This window comes from Pholis gunnellus (assembly GCF_910591455.1).
Source record: "Pholis gunnellus genome assembly, chromosome: 12".
NCBI classification, from domain to species: domain Eukaryota; kingdom Metazoa; phylum Chordata; class Actinopteri; order Perciformes; family Pholidae; genus Pholis; species Pholis gunnellus.
The window spans coordinates 13,288,653-13,311,927 of record NC_136539.1 but is presented as its reverse complement, the minus strand read 5'-3'; the positions used below and the strand labels follow the sequence as shown (position 1 = coordinate 13,311,927).

The 23,275-nt window shown below is 41.4% G+C and overlaps 1 protein-coding gene across 1 annotated transcript in view; it reads left to right on the top strand.

Annotated features, from left to right (window-relative positions):
• Positions 1-23,275, top strand: part of myo3b (myosin IIIB) — a 54,203-nt gene that overhangs the window by 14,259 nt on the left and 16,669 nt on the right. The window contains exons 10-30 of the mRNA XM_079170681.1: positions 1,113-1,197; positions 1,290-1,406; positions 1,871-1,975; positions 2,199-2,282; positions 2,401-2,603; positions 2,680-2,778; positions 2,869-2,983; positions 3,077-3,203; positions 3,724-3,934; positions 4,733-4,880; positions 6,085-6,238; positions 6,444-6,532; positions 6,714-6,843; positions 13,308-13,387; positions 14,225-14,245; positions 15,324-15,401; positions 16,304-16,509; positions 18,711-18,822; positions 18,987-19,149; positions 19,620-19,700; positions 21,168-21,264. Of these exons, the coding sequence (XP_079026807.1) occupies positions 1,113-1,197; positions 1,290-1,406; positions 1,871-1,975; positions 2,199-2,282; positions 2,401-2,603; positions 2,680-2,778; positions 2,869-2,983; positions 3,077-3,203; positions 3,724-3,934; positions 4,733-4,880; positions 6,085-6,238; positions 6,444-6,532; positions 6,714-6,843; positions 13,308-13,387; positions 14,225-14,245; positions 15,324-15,401; positions 16,304-16,509; positions 18,711-18,822; positions 18,987-19,149; positions 19,620-19,700; positions 21,168-21,264 (2,505 nt within the window). The remainder of the gene's footprint in view (positions 1-1,112; positions 1,198-1,289; positions 1,407-1,870; positions 1,976-2,198; positions 2,283-2,400; positions 2,604-2,679; positions 2,779-2,868; positions 2,984-3,076; positions 3,204-3,723; positions 3,935-4,732; positions 4,881-6,084; positions 6,239-6,443; positions 6,533-6,713; positions 6,844-13,307; positions 13,388-14,224; positions 14,246-15,323; positions 15,402-16,303; positions 16,510-18,710; positions 18,823-18,986; positions 19,150-19,619; positions 19,701-21,167; positions 21,265-23,275) is intronic.

The following is a 23,275-nucleotide window of genomic DNA, read 5'->3' as shown; positions in this document are numbered from 1 at the left end:
GACGCAAAATCCTTTTTATTCAAAACACAAACGTAAATACTACAATGTCACTCAAATTACAAAATGTTGTGCTAATGATGTTGAACTAAACATTAAAGGGCTTTAGTTTGGTTAGCATGAGTAGATATTTCATTCTAAACTGCATAAATCCTATTAACTTTGAAACAAAATTCTGTATCTATGCATGTTTGTATTAAAAAAATGTCAGATTCACATTTATAAAAATATTTTCAACTGTTAATATGTCACAAGACCCCTTTAAACACTTATATTTGTCAGGTATGCTTCAGTTTGTGATGCTTCAGTGACTTCCTGTTCACATAAGCTAATTGATAGATTTGATTGGCGATACAAATGTTTTCTAGCAACAACTGCACAAATGACCAAAGCCTTTATTGGTGCAATGAGATTTAGTAAATCACTTGTTTGAAACTAGCTAATATTACTATCTTTAAAGACAAAAGGATTTACAAATAGCTGGTGCAACCCAACCCTGTTGGGTTTTGACAACAGATGTATATGGCAATGTTCAACATAATGACACTAAGTGCAGCTGTGAGGCTCATTGGTGTGGTTTTGACAACAATAGAACACTATGAAGGAATAAGATACATCAGGCAATGGCTACACAGGCAGCACATGTTAATAGGATCAAATCAGTGTTGGTTTGGATGTTTTCCTCGGATATCATCGACCACATCCTTTAAGTTTCATAGAAAGGACTGATCCACTACACACTGGAGTATATCATGCACATGTACACACACATATCGACACATAAAGCAGGAGGCACTCACAGACGCGGCTCTCTTTTGCTCTCTTTCACACACTCTCTGGTGTCCCCTGAGGTTTTCCACAGCTCCATGGAGGCAGCTGGCTTCGTGCTGACCTCTGCCCACTGGGGCTCATTTGAGAGTGATAGGTCAAAACACAGATGAAGTGCAATCACAGCTTGTGATAATGGGAGATGTGTCCCCCGGGAGAGCTTTAAGGGCTTCAAACAAACCGTGGAAGTGACTGAGTCTTACATTCAGCCAGTCAACCTACTGTTTCTCCTTTGGTGGTCACTTTACAGCTTTCTGAGGCATTATCATGTCCTTGGCTTCATACAGGCACGAGCGGATCAATACTCGTAAAACCCTCATAATAGAGAGCTGCCCTGATGATGATCTGGTGAACTTGGAGTTCTTAGATGAGGTAGGATTGAATATGTTTATCTCATCTTGTATTGATCGGTCCAAGGCACAATGTTCTTGATATTACGTGTGTTTTTCTTTTCTTTTCTACAGGAGACAATAATCAGCCATCTCCAGAAGAGATATGATGAGCTGCAGGTGTACACCTATGTTGGTGACATCCTCATTGCTCTCAATCCTTTCCAGAATCTTAGCATCTACTCTCCCCAGGTTGGTTATGGACCAGTTGCACAAATGTTCCCCAAAGGTTTCCTAATCTCAATGGAAGCAATGAATGATTTCTCATGAGTCATGCCATTGGTCCGGCCCGAGTGGATGTATGATACTTTATGTTTAGGGACACACATCATGACCACGCCTTAGGAGACAGGAAGGGCATACCATTTCAAACCATTGGTGTTGCTTAAAATGTTGCATCTTTGTATATCCAGTATCTTTGTCATTGTCATTGCGAGCATGCTAGCATGCTGACGTTAGCATTCAGCTAAAAACACAGCTGTGTCCAAGTAACAGCCACAGAGCTGTGAGCATGGCTGTAGACTATGGCTGTTTAAAATATTAGACAAGGTGAACATTTTTATTTGAATAATTATAACAATACAAAATTCTGGGATCTTTTAATAAACTATTTAGAAATATTTTAAAATAATGTGTATTTATGTGCCTTCTCTTAGTTCTCTAAGCTGTACCATGGTGTGAAGCGGGCTGACAACGCTCCACACATCTTTGCTACTGCAGATGCGGCCTACCGAGGCATGGTGACGTTCTGCAAAGACCAGGTACTCCACAGAAAAACTATTTGATCAGTGAAGACTCACATTGTAAAATTGATAGAATAAAGATTCAAATCTGTAAAGAAAATTATAGTAAACAAAAAAAAAGTCTTTCTTGAAGAAGAGATTTAATTCTCTTCAAGCCTTTTGCCTGATTAAATAAGGGGGAATTGTATGCAATATAATATAAATATTCCTTTCTTCATTTTTTTGTTTCCTTTTGTTTTAGTGTATCATAATCAGTGGGGAGAGCGGTGCCGGGAAAACAGAGAGCGCTCATTTGATTGTCCAACATCTTACCTTCTTGGGAAAGGTAGACTAGCAGTGTGGCCATCCTTTCTTCATTGAATGTATACATACTTGTGCTGAATACTGCAAGAGTCTCAAAAATATGACAATTATAATTCAAAGAAACATGTTGCTGCTCTCAGGCAAACAACCGGACGCTGCGTGAGAAGATCTTGCAGGTGAACCCCCTCGTAGAGGCCTTCGGAAACGCCTGCACAGCTATAAATGACAACTCCAGCCGCTTCGGCAAATACCTGGAGATGAAGTTCACACCCACTGGAGCGGTTATCGGGGCCAAGATATCCGAGTACCTGCTGGAGAAGTCGAGGGTCATCAAACAGGCTATGTATGTGCTGCTCAGGCTTGGTCTGACTGGAGATCCCTTTGTCACACTTCTAACTGCTCTGTTTGTTTCCTTTCAGGGGGGAGAAAAACTTCCACATATTTTATTACATATATGCTGGGCTTTACCACCAAGACAAGCTGAAGACTTACAGGCTGCCAGACAGAACACCTCCCAGGTTAGCACAGCAGGTTTGACTTTGAAATGCCATCTTTCCCTTCCCATCATGTCGAAGCATCAATATTGATAGTTACTCGTGCATCTGCAGGTATATTGACAGCCAGCACTGCAAAGTTATGCAAGACATTGTCTCCAGCAAACTGTACACGGAGCAGTTTGACGCAATTCAGGAGTGCTTCCGAAATATCGGCTTTACTGAAGAGGTACTTTAATACTGGATAAAAAAAATACAGTACTTGCTCGCATATCAATTAAATGCTATAATATTTGTATTTTGTCTTCTCTTTTTTCTTTAGGAGGTCAACTCTGTTTACAGAATTCTCTCAGCCGTTTTGAACACCGGCAATATTGAATTTGCTTCCATCACATCCCAACACCAGACCGACAAGAGCGAAGTGCCTAATTCAGAGTCCTTAGAGAACGGTGTGATACAATACATTATGCAATGTGTGAAGCGATGCTCCTCTTTTAGCCAAAGAAAGAGAAGTAAAGAGAAGACTTCAATTGTGTTTTAAGAAATAAATAAGAAATGTAGGGAGAGAAATACTGCATTATAACTTAAGCGAGCAGTGAAAATGTATGTTGGGTTGTGATTTATGTTTTGTGTAATAGTTTTCTTTGTGACACACGTTGTTTCACTATGGCGACAGTACATTGAATGTCCTATAAACCTTTGTGGATATTTTTATGTGCATTACACACAAATAAACAATGAATCCATCACATCTTGTTACCCAGAAAACAGCGGCCAGTTCTCTGTAGGCAGTTATAACCGTGATATATCCAAAAGCATATAGAACCCCTTTCAATTTCCATAAAAAAAACGTAGTAGTAGCTCAGACATCCACAATAAGACATGTCTGGGACCTATTTGTATGCTAATGATAAAGGCTGATGAGCTCTTGATTATCAAACTGATTGACTCTCTTATCTTTCCTCTCAGCTGCTTCTCTCCTCTGCATCGGCCCTGAGGAACTCCAGGAGGCGCTGACCTCTCAGTGTGTGGTCACCAGGGGCGAGACCATCATCCGCACCAACACCGTGGACAAGGCCGCCGACGTCCGAGACGCCATGTCCAAGGCCTTGTACGGACGCCTCTTCAGCTGGATAGTCAACCGCATCAACACCCTGCTGCAGCCTGACATGAATATCTGGTGAGTGTGTGCTGGTGATAAAGATCCGTGTGGACGTTCTCTGTAACTCTCTCCTCTTCGATTATCTTGAGCGATCGCGCAGAGTTTCTGCGAAGCTCAGATGACCTTTATGGAAGTCTGTAGAGGTAGATGCAAACATGCAGAGGAGAATATCAATAGGCAGGCACAAGACAAGCAAAAGAAGTGCAAAAAACAGTTTTAATAAATTTTTAAAACAGAGTTGCGTGCAGAGAAAATAATGTTCAGATGATTAAAAAGACTTCAGAGAGACTGCAAAGAGGCTGTTCATTGATCCAAAAGAATTCCTTCATAAATATGAGCGTCTACTGTCAAGGAGTCGTCTCTCAGAGATGTACAAATGCCAGAGCATTCCAGTCATCTTTGCCGTTTCCTTATTGCCATTAACAACCCCCTAGCACAGACTAAAGGTGACCTCTACATACGGCGGGTAATGACTGATCATGAAAAGTAGTAGCTTGAAGCACTGAATACGAAATGCAGGGTGTTTAGTCTTCATGCTGTGCCGTAAAAGTATAAGTATTGTTTGTGCCAATATTGAAAATGACAGGAGGTTAAATCAATAGAGACTGAAATAAAACCATGTAAGAAGCTCTGACTTTTTGAGAGCAGACGTTTATGATTTCTCATCAGACCACTAGGCCGTCCAGACCAGACTCTGTTTTTGGGGTTGAACTCGGATTATCATTAAAGTTTTATCAATTAATATGCCTGCTGGGGATTTGCTTGTTCCGTAACATAGAAGAATACGTTTGTTTGTCCTCTTTTCCTCCTTTGAAGTGCCGCAGAGAGCGGCATGAATGTGGGAATCCTGGACATTTTTGGATTTGAAAACTTCAAGAAGAATTCGTTTGAGCAATTGTGCATCAACATCGCAAACGAGCAGATTCAGTTTTACTTCAACCAGCACATATTTGCCCTTGAACAGGTGCGTATGACATACAGGGAGTTTATTGATATAGTATGTCTGTGCAAATTCAACATGCTTATGAATGTCATGTAATGTGCTTGAAATTAATGCATCCTCACAACAATAACACTTGTTTACCTTTAAAACACTTACGGAAATCAGTAATTTTAATATTATTTGTGTTTATCACATCCATCAGCGCAGAGATGCTCTCAACATGAACATTTTGCTTTTAGCCAGGCTGTGATGTGTAAAGGATTGTTTATGCCGTTACGCACCACCAAATTACACTCTTAATTGATTTAATGAAGTTGTTTACCCTGAAGTGCGATAAGTCTTTATTTTCCTTGATGGAAATGAATAGACATTAATCAAGAACCATTTTGCTACAATGCCTTTCAGTCCGTGGTAACTTTGCAACAGTCCTTCTAAATGGAAAGATATGGAAGGGCAATTTTATTCGTACAGCACATACTAACTGCTTTATATTTAAATGCATACAGCAACACATGTACTGAAGAAAACACAAGATACAATACAAATAAGATCATTTATTGAGGCAGGATTTTGCTCATGAAATCCGATAATACTTCTTGCTCCTTCATTTATATTTTAAGCATTCTCCGGGACCAGAACTGGAAGCGACAATTAACATTTGCACATTAATTACAACAGTGATCAATGAAAATAAGGTCTTTGAGTTTGTGGAAAAGTTCCTCATCTAAATACAAGAGCGAGCTGCCCCTGATGAAGGGCTGGTGCTCTGTGGAAAAGGGATTTTTATTTGGTGTCTTCAGTCTCGCTGTACGCGGAAACTGATTATTCTGAGTTAATGACTTAAACATGAAGACGGTTTAGATCCATTGGTTCCACTTTATTAGTAAAATATATATTTAAAACAACTTTTTGATCCGAAATGAAATAGATGCAATAATATGATATGACTCTGGGTTATTTGCAAAGTGAAATAAATTATAAATAAGTAAGTGGCTCTATTTGTTAGTTCAGAGCTGCTCGGTTTTATGCATTCAGTAAAACACTCTATTATGCTGTGAACTTCAGCAATAGACACACACAGGCGGCTGCAGCTGTTTGGTTTTGTTGACTAGAAACTCTTTTTTCCCCCCACACATGCACAAATCATATTTAGCCCAGATTGTTTAATTGGGTCATTTAGAGAAATCATCAACTAGATTGTTCTACATTCACTGGTTCTAATTAGATGGAATACCAGAGCGAGGGGGTGGATGCCAGCCTGGTGGAGTACGAGGACAACAGGCCCATCCTGGACATGTTCCTGCAGAAGCCCATGGGTCTGCTGTCCTTAATGGACGAGGAGAGCCGCTTCCCTCAGGCCACTGACCAGACCTTAGTGGGTAAGACTCCTTCAACATGCTCAGACAACAAACAAACCAAAATCATAAAACATGAATATAAGAGGACAGAGCTCACTGCTTCTTTGAATGTAGCTCCAGCTCTCGCCACACAGCTTATGTTCTTCAAAAAGTTCCTACACCTGTGCTGGTAGAAGCATCTTTTTTACCTTTAACTTTTTGCGCCTTTCTCATTCATTGCCAACAGATAAATTTGAGGACAATTTGCGCTGCAAGTACTTCTGGATACCGAAACGTGTGGAGCTTTGTTTTGGGATTCAGCATTACGCAGGAAAGGTATCAAATGAGTCTGTGCAATAAATTGTTCATTGGTACGATAAGAAGTGTGGTATGAAATGAGTATTAACTACAACAATAATTATTTCATTGATATTACCATAATGACAAATCAGATTGGCTCCTTCAAATGTGACTGACATTTAGAGTCAAAGCTTGTGTCTTGTGTCCTGCTCGACAGGTAATGTACAACGTGAATGGTTTCTTGGAGAAGAACAGAGACACTCTTCCGGCAGACATCGTTGTAGTTCTGAGAACATCAGAAAACAAACTTCTGCAGCAGCTGTTCTCGAACCCCTTAACTAAAACAGGTACGCTATAATACAGGCCTCAGTGAAAAACATAACAATGTGGAACATCTCAGCCACTAACGGGGGCATTATTCTACCGCTAACCACAATGGAAATGCTAATGGGAACTTTTCTTTGAGAGAAACTATTGTTAACAATGCGGGGTTCTGACTGTATTACTCCGTGAATTGTGCCGGTGTCTACTGCTTCCATAAATGTTCAGGTAAGTGGGTTTCTTAAAGATGCGGCTCCCAGGCATCTCCTGGTCCCCCTTCATTTCAAGCCTCTGTGTGCCGTGCTCGAATAAATCTGCAGTCTCCATTATCTCTTGAGAGGCTCAGCTCTCTGCACGGCGCTCTGTTTTTATTTTCACTAAGCTGTCCCTCTTGGTTTCCCACGTCTGAATGCTATCTACAGATTGTGGGTGCAGTGGGATATTTTTATGATAAGGTTTCTAAATACCCAGGGGATGAAGAAACAGTATTTAGAGAATACAAAAGCCACTCTTCCCACCTCTTTTCTGTTGGTAAAATGAAGGTAGAGTAATGTGCTCATCATTAGCCGTGGCTGAGGCCTCCTGGTCACTTGACTTAGCTGAAATGCTAATAGATGTGTTAAATTATCAGATTCCCACTTCCTACTTTATTTCAGCTAAGCCACATTATGTGATTCACTTCCTTTTTAGCGACCTGTAAATGCCTGCTTTCAGTCCCAGTGGCATTAAAAGAAGCTTCAATTTACAAAAGGCACCTTAGCTGAGACTTCAGTAGAAATCTGTGTGATGTGTCTGTAAACTTCAATTGCAGGTTGTGCACAAGGGAGCCTTCAGCCACTTCCTTTCTGCAATTAACGGCTTCAGAGGAGTACACCCTATAAAAACAAATTTAGTGCACACTTCATTTCAGTGCACAAAGGCAGTGAATAGATACTAAGATGTGCCATAATGTTTACTGCTGCTAACATAGTGTCAGTTAGATCTAAAAGCTTCTTTATTTCCTTTTTGTTCCTCTGCACTTGCTCTGTCCTGTCATTCAGTCTGAATCAAGTTAATGTGATGATTTGTTGCAGGAATAAACTGTGTTGGGCAGTTTGAGCCTTTTTATCCCCAAAAGCTCTATAGCACACATAGTAATTCTATTCTTTTACATGTGCATGTAAAGGCAGTATGGCTGCAATATGCTCGCAGTTATTTCTTTGGAGTTGGAGGTCCAATTTTCTTATTGCAGTTTGTGAAACTGCAGATCATCTCATTAGATAAAAGCTATGAACCGCTCTACTCCGGCTTATCATTCTGGAAAAGATGGAGCGCTGTTTAAAGTGAGATACAGTATAGCATGAGAAAATTATAAATCTATTCTTCAGGGTAGAATTTGCGGGGGGATTTAATTTGCATTTTACTTCACATTATAGATTCACTGTTAATCTGTGAAATTACCATTATCTGGGGGATCTGATGGAAATCTGTTTTACACCAGGGTGGTTTCACACTCTGGGTCACATCCTCACAGTGTCACCACTAGGGGACACCCTCGCAGACCTGCAGCCTGACACTGGGATAGAAGTAAAATAACAGATCTGGGATGTCAAACTACACACTACTAACATGCAGAGAATGTTCATGTTTCTGCTTGCACGCATATCAAACCTTCCAGTAACACAGGAACAATTCCTCTAAACCACATAATCTCTCTCTATGTTAAACAAGTTTAAACATTCCACATTTATGCAATATTTCAGTACACTTCTCATTCATTCCACACAGCAGATTGAGAATGTGATGGCCTGAGTATCGATGCAGTTCATGTTTGGAGAACAGTAGGAAACTAAGAGGGCCCCAGAAAGTGAAAAGCTCCCAGGCCACTTGAGCCCTGCAGAATGTGGGTCCTTGAGGCTTGGACATGTGGTGGTGTTTTGTCAGAGGAAATGGGATGTATTTGCATGGACAAATTCATCGGAGCCAGGGCCTTTTCCCAGATCAGGGGGATCACAGTGTTTGAATTGGCTGGGCTCAGTAGGGCCTACCGGTGCCTGGGCAGCCTGCGGTCACAGTGTGGGTCTCTGTTGGTGGGTGTGTGTGTGTAGCCACAGGGCGGCCTGGCACATCTGCGCACACAGACACATACACGGACACACACACACAGCAACTCAAGACTGCCAGTCCTTTGTCAGAGTACGATGAAAATGGAGGATGTGCAGAGTGGAGTGTAATATTTTATGTTTGCCAGGGTTTTAACACTTTATAATGTATGCTATACGTAGAAAGAAAAATGAACTGGTACTGTTTGAGCAAGACCTGCACTTCACTAGTGCAATTTGTTTGAATTGTATGCAGGCCAGCTGAGCGTTTGAAAAATGTATGTGATTAAACTTCCAAGCTGTAGATGCTGATGTATTTGACTAAGTCTGATTTGCATGGAGCATCAAAGATTTTACACCTGGAATATAGTAGTTCTCCTAATTTAAGATGAGGCAGAATTATGCTCGTTGAGATGTTACGAATTTACGTTTCTTTTTTTTTTTTTTACAGTTAATCTGTGTGCAGACAACCATGACTTAAATCTGTCTCTTCTCATTCTCACTCTCTCTCATTAAGGGGAAAGCTGAATATTGTGAATGTATGTGGCTTTACTATTTGCATGCAGGGGTACGTTCACTCAACTACTGTAGTTTTTGAGGTGTTTGTATTTTAGTGCATCGGTAATAATAATAAATTAAGATGACGTAACACTGCCATTTTGCGGCTAATGCTAAATATTTGAGATGCAGTACTTTTACTTGCAAACGTGTAACGTATTTTTATATTGTGGTATTTCTACTTTTAGTAAAAGATCCTTTAAATTTATTTTGTCCAAGGCCGAATTTGACAATAATGGTTGTCCACAATCTCAGGTCAGGAGTGACAAGATTTCTGGCTCATATTTTACAATGGGAACACTGGGGAACAAAACAAGCTCCACAATATTCTCCTCTGAGATATCAGGGGTTATAAGTTCAAGTCCATCATCTATATTGAACAATTTACATTGCTTTTACGTCTTCACATGAAGCCACAGCTGCAGTTCTGCCGTCCTCTGCATCTCCGTCTGTCTCCCTTCATGTTAGGAGATCCTCCTGTGTAGCAATGACAGGCCTCTCCCAGCGATATGACACATTTGGCTCTTTGTTCTCTCCCAGTAGAAGCCCTTTTCATCCCAGTGGGCAGACACCACAGTCTTTCACTAGACTTCCACACACTCCCGCTACCAAAAGAAACACTCACCAAGTAGTACTTTTGTTCAATTTCTCCCCTAATCGTGGAATTGGGGAATGTTTTGAGTCAGCAGTGGGGTTTTTGACAGCCCTGCACTTCAATAGCGAGGAACCCGTTTTCCTAAGTCACATGGTACAACATCCTTTGATAAATGCAACACTGTGTTGTGTCACTAAAAGCCAATTACACCATGCTTTTTATGATTGATCTGCTCTGACAGTAGTGGATGGCATTTAAATCAACAGCCCCCGGAGCCATCTCTAGGCATAAACGGTGGTGGTTATGGAGGGTGGGGAGGGCGGCGGGGGTTATGGGTGCTTTAATCTCATTTGCTTGGTTGCTGAGTTGAGTTTCTAGATCACATGTTTTCAAAAAGAGAGCGGGAGAGCGGCGGAGATAGCTAGCAAGCCTCTGCTCACTCAGCTCAGGAAGGCTGCTCTCTCTTACAACTTTGATTGTCCCCCGTGTCGACAGCTCGATCCACAGCTTCTGAAGTACAAGACGCACACTGGCACTCATAAAAGCGTGTAGGGTGGTGTCATATTGAACGCGGGATTGCTTTTTAATCCCAAGCACATTGACTATTCTTGTCAATAGAACCCCAATACAACTGCCAGCTTGAGTTTTTTTTTTTTTTTTGCTGCAGGATTCTTGCTGGGCTTAATTTTCAAAGTGAACGCACAGATGCCAAGGAAGGCTTTTTCTTTTTCTCCCCCCCCCCCCTCCTCACACACTGCTCTGCCTCACTCTGTTTGTCCTGGAAGTCCATGCCAAGAGCAACATGCGTGAAGCAGAAACGATCAGTGGGACGCTCCTCCGCCGCCTGTTTCTCAAGACTGAATGACCTGATGGGAAATATTCCCCTCACCTGCTCCTCTTGTAATTATTAAGCTTTTATCTAAAACTCTTCTTCTCTATGATTTTATTATCATCATATCTATTTAAGAGCGCTGACACAATTTAAAACTGCCTCAAGCTGGAACTAAAAACATATGTGGCCTTCTTTTTTTTTTAACTGAAACCACTGTCAAAGAACAAGTCTTCCCTTTTCTTGCTCGTCTCTGTGTTTGAATAATTATAATTCACATCATTAGACAAGTTCCCCACTGTATCTAAATTAGAAGGTCTTCTTTCAGGCCGGACATCACAGGTGTTCCCTTGGTTTCATGTCTCAAGAGACGGAAATCTTTGAGGATGCTGACTATTAACCCATGCTCTAATCATCTAGTCAGGAGGGGGTATGAAACCCGCCAGAAGAATGAATTAATACAACCCGCCAAGGAATACATGAAGAAAGCAGCGAGTGTCCATTTGCAAGGCTTAGGTACAACTGTCATAGTTTCTCTCATCGCGGCGCAGCCCCTTCATCTCCCCTTGATGGTGTCATGGAAGTGAGAGGCGTGAAAGCACAGTGACACTCCATGAGCTCGTTCCACTCGCAGCCGCTAATTCATCATGACAAATGTGCTCAGATGATCTGGCCCAGCAGCACTAATGGGGAGAGGGGAGAGCGCACTTCATTTGCACAAGACCCACTCCAATTAATCCATCCAGCTTTACTCTGGGCTAATTGGAGCGGGGCCCTGCCTGCCTGTGTGCTGGTAATATACCCGACACAGTTTAACAGCTCCTGTTCTCAAAGATCATACTTTTTTTTGTGCGTGTGTTTTTTTGTTGATTGTGCCGAAGGGGCGTTCGAGGATGTAAAATCTGTCCCTGTGATCCTAAACACAAGGCCCTCTCACAAACATGTGTTCATAATGAGCAATTAACTGCTCCTATTTCCATGTTATCATATTTTACACTTTCCTTTCTTCTATTTTTAGGTTGAAATTCTGAACCTGTGGATACTCTTTCAAGCACATTATTAACAAACATAAAAGTGCATATTTTAATGTGACAGAATATCTTGTATTTAGTTTTGTTTACCAAATGCAAAATGTATGAATGGCAGAATAAATGAGTAGATAAATAAATAAAAATTAGCAGATAACTGTCAAATGCTAAAAGCAGTATCATCACTAGCTTAAAAGACTGTTAGAGTCCTTTTGAAGTTCTCTCACATCATATGTTTTGGCTTGTTTTGACTACAGCTGTGTGTGCGTGCGTATATGTGTGTGTGTGTGTGTGTGTGTGTGTGTGTGTGTGTGTGTGTGTGTGTGTGTGTTGTGTGGGGGTGTGTGTGTGTTGTGTGTGTGCGCACGTACGTGTCGGGCCCATGAGACACCACATTGCTTTGGATCACTTTAAAACCTTTGGCACACGTAGGACGTTCTTTGTCTAAAGTTAGAAGTGGTCTGGCTGTTAATTAATCCTTCATAAATTGATTTTGATCTCCTCAGTGCTTGATTGATGCTTCTAATACACACTTGGTATTGCAGGCATCTGAGAAAGGCAGGCGCTGATCCAGTGTTTAAGTTTTTGGCTCCTTGTCAGACCCTTTCCTCAACAACTGACGCGAGTCTTGAAATCATATTGCAGGAGCTGACTACGTATTTGCATTTTAGGAGTTCGTCTGTGTGCGGTAGAAAATCTAGAACAATTGTTGGCCTGTCACTTCAGCTTTATCTTAAAAAACTTACAAAGGTTTTCCTCCTTGCCATACACGGCTGCTTGGGTAATGCTGCCTCCTGTGTCTGCAGACGTATTTTTCTAAAGGTGTGTGTGGCACATCTGTGCAGCTATTGTTTATTCATGGAGTAAACCCTTTGAAATGTGTTAAGATACTTCCCACTCATTATAAAAATCCTGCCACCCATGGATTAGGACTTTGATGTCACCAATCCTGCTTCAAAGGCTTCTTTCACTGCTATTAATCACAGTTTAGCCTCTGAAGATATAGCCAGAGAAAACATTTGGACATCTTGTGCAGAAACTTTGAAATGTTCAGACTGTCTTGCATATGCTATGTTCATATCCTTTCCACTATGTGTGGGGCTGTTGGACTGCTGTGCACGCAGCTGCACTCCTGAGTCCATGGGATTCAGCTGAGATTTAGGCTCCCTCTGAACTCTCTTCTATATTGTGCGTCAGTATGAACACAACTGTTAACATAGTAGTGTGGCTGTTCACTTTGTTTTCCTCTTATCTTAAAAAAAATGATAATATCATCCCAAAGTTCACTCTAAATAATCATTGATTCCCTGTATTTCACACAGCTGTTCAAACTGTTTCTCAGCTTTAAATAAGGCCGCACGCGACTGCTCATCATTTTCATGGTTTGGTTTCTGAACAGGAAATCTGGCAACGTCCAGAGCCAGGGTCACTGCTGCCTCCAGATCTCTGCCACCGCAGCTCGGTTCAGGACGCACCAAGGTGAGCTCCCGTAGCACAAATCATCCCATCTGAGAACATAATGTTTTTTTATTTGTTGCTCACAGGCACTGCGCCATAAGAAACCCAGTAAAACCTGCGCCGTGAAGCATAGCCACATTAATTGAATACCCTGTTATGTTTGCTGTCTTGCTTGTGGTGATGCAGCATCGCCATCTGGCAATCGGTGTCTACGGCATGAAAGTAGTTTTCAAACTCATCAACTATTGTTGTTTCGTTGTTAATGGGCACTAAAGTATTTGGGGGGGGGGGGGGGGGGGGGGGGGGGGGGGGACTGTTGGTCTTCTAAAATCAACTGGAATAACTGCAGCAACATACTTCGATAAGAGAAAGCTTCATGAGTCTAATATTACACAGCAAATGCATGTAGCAACTCTAAGGCTTATTAAGAAGCACACTGAAAATGTTTATTAATCGTGTTTATAGTGATGCTCTAAATGCAGAGTTTCTTCCAGAGCCTTTTTATGGAGTCACACACACACTACAATGAGTTTTAGCACCAAAAAGTTACAGCCAAAATGTTTCTTGATAGCAGGGACTTTCAACCTTTCTCACTCTTGGACTCACACATCATCCGTTTCATTTCATTGTGTCGATTTAACTTTGTTTAATTGGACGCATTTGGTAAATCATATTGTCTGAAAGGTATGAAAATTAAAATATCTTTGTCCATTGTGGGATTATTTGTGGTTGTTCTCTGTTTAAAAAAAGGAATAAAAAGAATTCACATTGTGAATTCAACCCTTTTAAAGGTGAATTTCAGCTTCTTGTCTTTCCACTTCTCTCTTCCTTTATTTCCAACATGTGCCGTACTCAAAGTCTCCCAAATACCTATTGAAGGTAAGACTTATGTTGAAACAGTAAATGAGTCCAGATCAAAATATGTTTCTAAATATCCACTGATCATCACTGTAATCCAAATTCACACTTTTAACGATGTTTTCACTGTCTTTCAATTGTGTGCGGCTTCGGAAAATGTAAATTTTTTTCACGCAGCCACAATTCTGCATTATCGATGTAAACAAATGCTCCGTGATGTGTCTTTTCAGATTATAGAAATACTTAATGTGGGACACAAACACAGGCCAAAATAACTGGAGAAACTTTCTTGAACTTTGCCTGAGTACCTTCTCGGTTATTCTTGAACAAGAAATGGCTTCTTTTAACAAATCACTGTGATTGATGTAATATGTATGCCGCCGTCATGCTCTCAATCAGAGTTGGGGGAAAGTTGACAGAAGCTGATACTTACAGGAAGTTACCAGTGCGACCAGATTAAAGCCGTGAGACGGTTGTTAGCCTAGTGGAAGTACGATAACCGTTTGTACTTCTGTGTGATCTCCTTTCAAAAAAGCAAAGTGTCAGGCATCCGACTCCTCTTTCCATGTAACTCAGTTTACGTTTGACGTACCTTTCTTTCTCTGCACTACGGTGGAATAAAGAATTAAGATATGCACTTTGCTACGTAGACTTACCATAAAATATCCATTGCATCATTAATTTTGATGAAGCCATGAACTGCGAAGGCCATTAAAAAGCTTATATTGTGTCCTCGTTAATCCGTCGTAGGGATGACTGTCTGCTTGGTGACGGCTGGTCTCATTACTCAGAATGCTCCGCAATTTTCCCATGCCCCACAGCAGTGCAGAATTATTCTCTAGATTGTTAGCTTTAAGTGTTTATGGGGCTATCGTATACAGACGGCACAGTTAGTACAGCTGTGTATTCCCAACTGGCCCATTGAGAGGAAGGAGACCTGCTGTAATAATACCTTTATCTCTACAGGGCCTGCCGAGGAAGTCAGGTTGCAAACAAACGGCATCTCATTTGAATCTGCTGCTTTTTGCAGTGACGCTGTTGGCCTGAGTCTGGCCTGCTTATAGATGCGGTTGTGCTCATTGTGAATGTCTGTGTTCAGGTGGACACCATGGAGATGATGCGTCACCCAGAAGAAACCACCAACATGAGGAGACAGACTGTAGCCTCCTATTTCCGTGTAGGTGTTTTCTCTTCTGTGCTGCTTAACTGTCTTGACAACAACCAAAAGTGTGTTGACGTTACGAACTCTTTGTTGACCCAAACATCCAGTTTCAAAATTTTTCAGAAAGAACTTTTGAACTTTTGAAATAAAGGAAAAAAGATTGCATTGAGTTTCATGGTGAAAAAAGTTCAGTGAGAGGCGAAAGTAAATTATAATCTGTGTTCAAATAAAATCTTGTAATTTTTGGCCAAGAAACCGGAATAAATACATTTGTTTGAAGGAGAGATGTGTTCACAGCAATTTAAAATAGATATTAGAGAGGAAGTTACGACTTCCTATCACTAGCTCAAAGCTATAGCTTTTTTATTATTTTTACCGTGATACTGATCAGTACAGAGAACTGTGGAATTTCACTGGTATTGGTATCGACTACTAAATTTCTTCGTTATCGTGACATCAATAGAAAAGAGCACAGAACTCCTTTTAATGACGACAAAATGACATTGCTATATAATATACTAGCTTAACTCCATTGAGGTTGGTTAAATCATATGTCTCTATAAGAATTCACAAACAGGTTGTGACCTTTTGAAGTTTGGCAGAGCCTGTAACAAGCTTTATAACACATTTCCAAGTTGTAACCTATCTTGTTAGCGGTTCATTCAAATTAGACTTACTTTAACCTATTTATTTATTAATATTGACAGAAAATGTCTGCCAGATCCTGTTTGGGACTGATTATTACTGCAAATTACTATCCAGCTTGTATTCTGTTTTCAGCATCTGTATCTGAAAAATGTGGATTCTTGAAGAGCAAATCTTTATAATTGAACTCACTCACTGTGATAATGTTCATTCTTATGATAACTGTTCTTTTGTTCCTGCCTTGTTTAGCCTTTCTCATTGTATGTCTGCAGTACTCCCTGATGGACTTGCTGTCTAAGATGGTGGTGGGTCAGCCACACTTTGTGCGCTGCATCAAACCCAACGATGACAGGCAGGCGCTGCGCTTCAGCAAGGAGCGTGTGATGGTGCAGCTGCGCTACACCGGGATCCTGGAGACGGTGAACATCCGTCGGCAAGGCTACTCCCACCGCATCCTCTTTGAAGAGTTTGTCAACAGGTAAGAGCGGCGTCAAGACAGGCAGCACCTACACTCTGCAGCATGCATGCACACGTGGAGCGCCGACATAACCCCAGAGATAGTGCAGAACAAGTGAGCCGTGCTCCGCATCACACAGAAACACGGGTTCGTTAATTAGGTAGGGGTACAAGTTAAGCAGAGCAAGAGGCTGACTAATTGGCAGTCATTAGTGATAGTGCAAGACAAAATCCTACAGCTCTTTTAACTGGGTGGATACTCCAGTCTGGGAAATATGGATGAAATTCAAACAGGGAGGAACTGTGATTATAAGGGGTGATGCATTTTATTGGATCTCCTTTCACTATTCATAAAGAGTATGTTCTTTAACTCGGTGTACTGGAAAAGCTCAACTGTAGTCTGTGTCTAGTGTCCCATTGGTATTACATTAGAACACAATTAAAACAGGATTTCATCATTAGGGGGACTTTACGTAAGGGTGTTGTTTTTGTTTTTCAAAATGTGGGACAGGATAAAATAACTGTTGAAAAGAGATACGCACTCCTGTTCAAATGTCCAACCCCGCATTTAAAAGAGTGAATACCTAAACCTCAGCCCTGTGAAGGAAAAAAAATACACTGTTACAAAATGCAAGGGAACTTATGTTTCATCAATTTTCCTTTGAAAAATATTCCTAATGTGAAGACTTGATATAAATGTAATTAACTCGGGCTTGTGGCCTGTAGGGAGAACAAGTTTGAGATGGCTGGTTAGTCTCACTGCTTTAGGGAAGCTTTCAAAATTATGCTTCGTTTTGGTGACCTAAAACTTTGATTGACCGCATGTTTTTTTTCTTGCATGTCCTAGTTTTGGTCCAATTTTTAAATAGTGTTTGACTATTGGAAAATCATCAAAAACCTAACCTGTGCACTAAGTGTGTGTGAATGAGAGGGTGTATTACCACTTCAGACTAGATTTTAACCTTGCTATTGAATCCATATGATCCCACCTGAGCCAGGCTAAAAATCATACAGACAGACCTGAACTGCTAAACTGCACCTTTACTGAAAACTGATTTAAATTTGTGCTCTCATATCAAAGGCTCGTCTGATGTTGCCAAGCAGTGCTTTGTATTTACCATCAAAGAAATAACAGGTATCAACAGGAATTAGAATGAAAGGCTGTAGACTGAGCCGGGGAGGGGAGTTCAAAGAAGTTTTTCTTCTTGTTGTTCTTCTTCTTTTTGACCAACGGCAGAACACGAGAACTGAACCAGTCGTTTTGGAGCCTCAATGTCTCTGAGCAAACAGTTAGCGTCACTTTGTCCCATACTGGTATTTTGTAAACTACAACAAGAGGATCAGCGGACGGATCCGGACAACATGAGCGATAAACATGCAGTCGAGCTGATGAACACTGATCGGCCCGGGCTGATGGGCATCTTCTGTGGCCACTGAAATGAGAGACGAGGATCCGTTCAAACAAAGCTCCAACAAAGAGCCTCTGTTGAAGACTCATGTCTCAGTCGGACTCATTTTTCTGCTCTGACTGAGCAGGCAGTTTTCCTCGATACGATGATGCTTATAGTAGCTGTGTGGAAAAAAAGATGCGGAGATTTCTAGTCTCTCTTCTTGAACAATTAAATTACTTTCAAATGTTGGCATTTAGTGAAGAGGAGCTCCATGTTTGTAGTCAGATATGTGATCGACTGTGTGTCCAAAATATTTGTAGATTGACTTTTGGAGGTCGAGTAAAACTGTATTTTATTGACAACAAGCAGTAATCCATCATTGATACTGATGACTAGCTGTTCTTTTTAACAATGTGCTCCATTTTTCTCAACACAGCGTCTTGGTGTTTTACGGATCAATTTCCACCAAAAAGGCAAAAAATAATATAACATTACCACAAGGGCTGCCTTATTATTTATATGAAACTTATGAACACATCTCTGGTAAAACACAATATTTAAAGTGATGTTTTCTGTGATTATTTGTGGAGAAACTTTATTTAAACGATTAGTTGAAATTGTTAGTCGACCAAGAATTTCTTTGATCGAGAACAACCAAATTAACCCTCAAATAGTATTATTATCTTTGGTGATTTTCTTTTGTTATGCTTCCATTTTCTGACCACAAAATCTTCTTTACATCATATTGGCTCCAACTCGACTCTGCTCTTGAAGTGCTATAAATACATTAGATCAAATATTTAACTGTTCTGCCCTGTGCCTGCTCTCGTAGATATTACTACCTGGCGTTTCGGGCTCACCAGATGCCTAAGACCAACAAAGAGAACGTTGTTGCAATACTGGAGCGGGCCAAACTGGAAGCCTGTGTGCTCGGGAAGACAAAGGTAATGTGATTATTACACCAAAAATTAAAACAATAAAGAAATCAGTGATCGTATCATACATTTTCACCTATAATCAGTAATAAAATGTAACAAAAAACATGTATAGAAATAGCAGTACAGAGATCTCGACTGAGATACTGGTTCTAATCTAAACGTCTGGTCAGGTTTTTCTGAGGTACTACCATGTGGAGCAGCTGAACCTGCTGCTGAGGGAGGTGATAGCTCGAGTGGTGGTGATGCAAGCATACACTAAAGGCTGGCTCGGCGCCAGACGTTACCGAAAGCAGAAGCAGAAGAGAAACCGCGGGGCCATCATCATCCAGTCAGGTACACTGGTATTAATTAAACAGTAAACGGATGAAAAGAATTGTTCAAACTTAAATAAGAAAAAAAATGCAAATGTGTGTGAAAATCCTGATGTATTCTTTTATCCTGTTATGCTGAAACAGGTGCAAATTTAATGTGAATCTTACCGCTGGTTTCTTAATGACCTCTGGTCTATTATGTGCCGGTGAGTCTCCATAAAAAAAGATGAGTTTGATAACCACAGCTTGACCTAGAAAGGTTAAGAGCAATGCTTCAGAGCAGACAATAAGACCTCAGAGAGTTCAAAGGGATCCATCCCTCTGCCACCTGGTTTAGCAGTGTTTTGAAGTGGGATCTTGTGTAGTATGTGCAGTCTATTTTGTTTCACAGAGGCAGGTCAGCAAGCCCGTGCACACACACACACACACACACACACACACACACACACACACACACACACACAAACACACTGCCTCTTTCTCTTCCCCTAGCCTGGAGGGGCCACGTTGCTCGGCAGAACCTCAAGCAGATAAAAAAGGAGCGGCAACGGGCCGCAATCCGCATTCAGTCAGGTAAAGAAATGTTTTTATTTTTCTTCTGAAGTTCTTCATATATTCAAGTGCAGACCTCTGGAATTCCTCATGTGTCCAGCGGAAATACACGCCTATTTTTTTTTTAATGCGTTTTCAAAAGGAAATGGGATAAAGGCCTGAAAACCTTACTTCTTTGTGAAACACCTTTTTGATCTTGATGAGTGGCCTGCGAAACAGTAATAATTAATTAATAATGCATACAGGAAAGCTTTTGAAAGTTTGTGCAGCATTTGGTCCCCATGTTTCAGAAGAACAGCGCATACTGAGATCCTTTTTCCTTTCATCTCTTTCCCAGTAAAGGCAAGAGAGGGGCTTATCCCTTCTGTTTCCTCACGACTTCCTCTCTCAAATTCCTGGCCTATTACACAGCTCTCGCATACCAGAAACAAGATGCCTTTTTATACTGTCAACCTTTTCATCTGAAATGTAAATTAATTCTTACTCAGTGTGCCTTGACGAAGATCAAAGTGGGCACATTAACCTTCCCGGGTCTCCCCCCCCCCCACACACACACCCAACCCCCCTCCTTGGAGCCTCTCACTGGAGGACAAGAAGGGTGCCAAAAGGGGCAGGAGAGAGGAGGGCAAGGGGGAGGAGATTTGGCATTGTTTCCCCCGGCTCTCCTAAGGGCTGCCCTCATCTGGCACATGGAGCATCTCAGTCGCCTGCACACCTTGTATACATGTCCTCCATTAAAGCTCTCGTATATAACGATGCAGAATGGGTAAACATGGTTTTGGTGTTAGAAAAGCCTCTCCGTCGCTGCTGTCTTTCTCCTTAGAGAAGAAGTGTGTTTGTGTGTGGCCGCTGGGGTTCAGGAGGGGGGGGGGCGGGGGGGGAGGGAGGGGGGAGAGAGAGAACCTGAACCTGACATAAGTGGGGCCTCAGCCCCCCGGCGGAGCACTCCAGCACATTCACATTGTATGTTCTCTGCAGCTTATAGCCTTTGAGGTGGGCCGCATTTGCATTCTGAAAATAAACAGATGCCTTTCAAATGTATGAGCCTGGTGGCTTCTCAGATCTCAGCGGGGCCTGGGGGACGTGCTCACCATCGATCAGATTAGACCATGCAAAATAGAACCATGGCTCAACAATGTACTTGAGCTTTATTTTCCTGCGCATATAATTTTACAAGAAAAACACAAAGCCCGTCGACGGAGTAAGTCAGCAGGCTCCGTTTACCAACCATCTGAACCCAGTGTGTCTCAACAATCACACTGTGTTTTTTTCCCCCACTGCTACACTACACTCCTTATACGGATGATAAACTAATTTCGCAGGCTGTTTTAGTGCTTCGATCATTTGTGGGGAATTGTGTTAATTGCAACAATTACATTTGATAACTACCTCAGTGGACCATACGCATGTTATTCAGATGAATGACAGATGGAGGAAAATGTTTTTCTGACCATGTAGGAGCATGTCTGAAATTCTTATGCTGTGCAGTTTACAGGGGCCATCGGGTGCGTCGGTACCACGGGCCCCAAGGGCACCAAAGTCACCCTGTCGCTGCAGGAAAGACCACCAAGGAGGAGCGTCCGGGGTGAGCTTCTTGACCTTCAGGGTCTGTTCTCTTTGAAAGATTTACTTCCTGTGGTTAGATTCTTGTTGTGTCTTTATTCAAATATGACGGCCATGAGAGACGGCTTATTGAGAAAGGGCTCTCACATACCTGTCACTCATACTCTTATGTCTGCTGGACGGGCTCCCCATGCACTGTAATGTACTGTTGTTTCAAGCAGAAGAGAAAACTCCTCCCTTAAGCACCACCTCTTTCAGTTTTATAAACGTAATAAATATCTTTCCACTAAGATAGCACACTTGTCTGGCCACAAATGGGGTTGGGCGCTGCACTGGTCTCCAGATGTACCGACTTTGTGTTTACTCAGCATATGGGAAGGCCAGTCATTAAGAAAATATGTGCTAGGCAGGAGGGCCGCCACCGTCTGAACAGCAGCACACGTGCTGTTGATGGCGGCTTTTAGCTCGGTGCTTAGATTTTCCCTGCACCGCAACTCACACAAATCAGTTATTACAAATTCCTTAACGTTACGTTTGAGATCACGTGCTAAAAATGTATCTAAGAGGGAAATTGTGAGATTTTTCTTCATGTGCAGGAGCTCCAAAAAAATGATGAATACGAATTGCATTGCCTATCAGCGCTCATCTTAAACCAAGTCATGCGTGTAACAAACCTCGTTCAAATCTTGGGTGACTTTTGGTCAACGCTGTGCAACTCTCTGCAGACTCAAACTCAAAATACTAGATTTACACATCTGAAAATGTTATGCTTGTTGTATACTCAAACCAAGCGGAGCCTCATCTGGGGATTTTTCTCTCCGTGTTTACAATCATATTCCTTGGTGAGAAAAACTTCAAACCTCCACTTAACAATTCTGTTTAATCAGGGTTGGAATCTCTCCATATAGATTTATTTTGACATGATCTGGCCCATTTTTCTCCTGTAAGATCTATGTTCTCACCTACATGCTGTTCTTTTCCCGTTTGATATTCCTACTCTCTGCCACGCATGAATTCTGCGTTTGCATCCAAATAACAGAGCCTCCAGTTGCATCACCAAGTCCAAACTGGATGAGATTTTGTTTTTCCACACTTGAAGCATGAGTGCGGCTGGCATGCCGCATTGTGTTTGCAGATGTTGTCTTATTTGGTGTTTGTTTTTTTAAATAATGCAACAGTGAGTGATCCCACACAGAAACATGTCTCTGTCTCGCTCTCTGCAAATTGCATAATCATAAATCAGAGTTGTTTTTGCTATTAAACAAGGAGACAAATACAATTCATCCGCAGCTCTTACTCCATGTATGTAGAAAACAGATACTAATATTATGTGTTTTTCTATGACAGTTAAAAATGCTTTTTACTTTCACAGGTCTGAGTGCAACAAGGAACATACGGATGGCATACATAGAGGAAATGTAAGTAACAGAATATCAATGAGCATTTTCTTATGTCTGGCTTTAGCTGTGTCTGTAAAATGCTGCTCCTCTACAAAGCAGCTTTAACCCAGATTATTCTTTGGGAATTTTTTGAGTCCTTGAGACAAAAGAGTTCTCTTGCTCCAACCTTCATCTCAGCGGAGAAGACAGGGTGGTACGGGAACGAGAGAATCAAAAGGCTGGAAATTCACGGCTGAGAATAAATGCTCGCTCTTCCCTGAGGTGATTTGTCTTTGCGCTCCTCTTTCTACAGATGTTAGACCCCTTTTTTAGTAAAGACCTGAGGTTCTTTGGTAGCACTTTGATATCCTGCTCGGATTCAATATGTGAAATAGAAGAGCCACTCCGTGACTTGGAGCACATCACAGTCTTTGAAGTCTGATCCAATTTTTGCTGCTCACCATTTGATGTTGAAAGGATGAAATGAGGAAAATGTACAGTTTTTGCCAGTAACTCTGCTGAGCATATGTAAGATTAAAAAAGCAAAATCCTTTGGAGGATGTACTTAGAAATGTTAAGCAGATTAATACTTTCCTATAGCTCTTTTATTCAAAGATAAAATTAAATATGAGAGGAAGCCTGTATGAGCTGTTT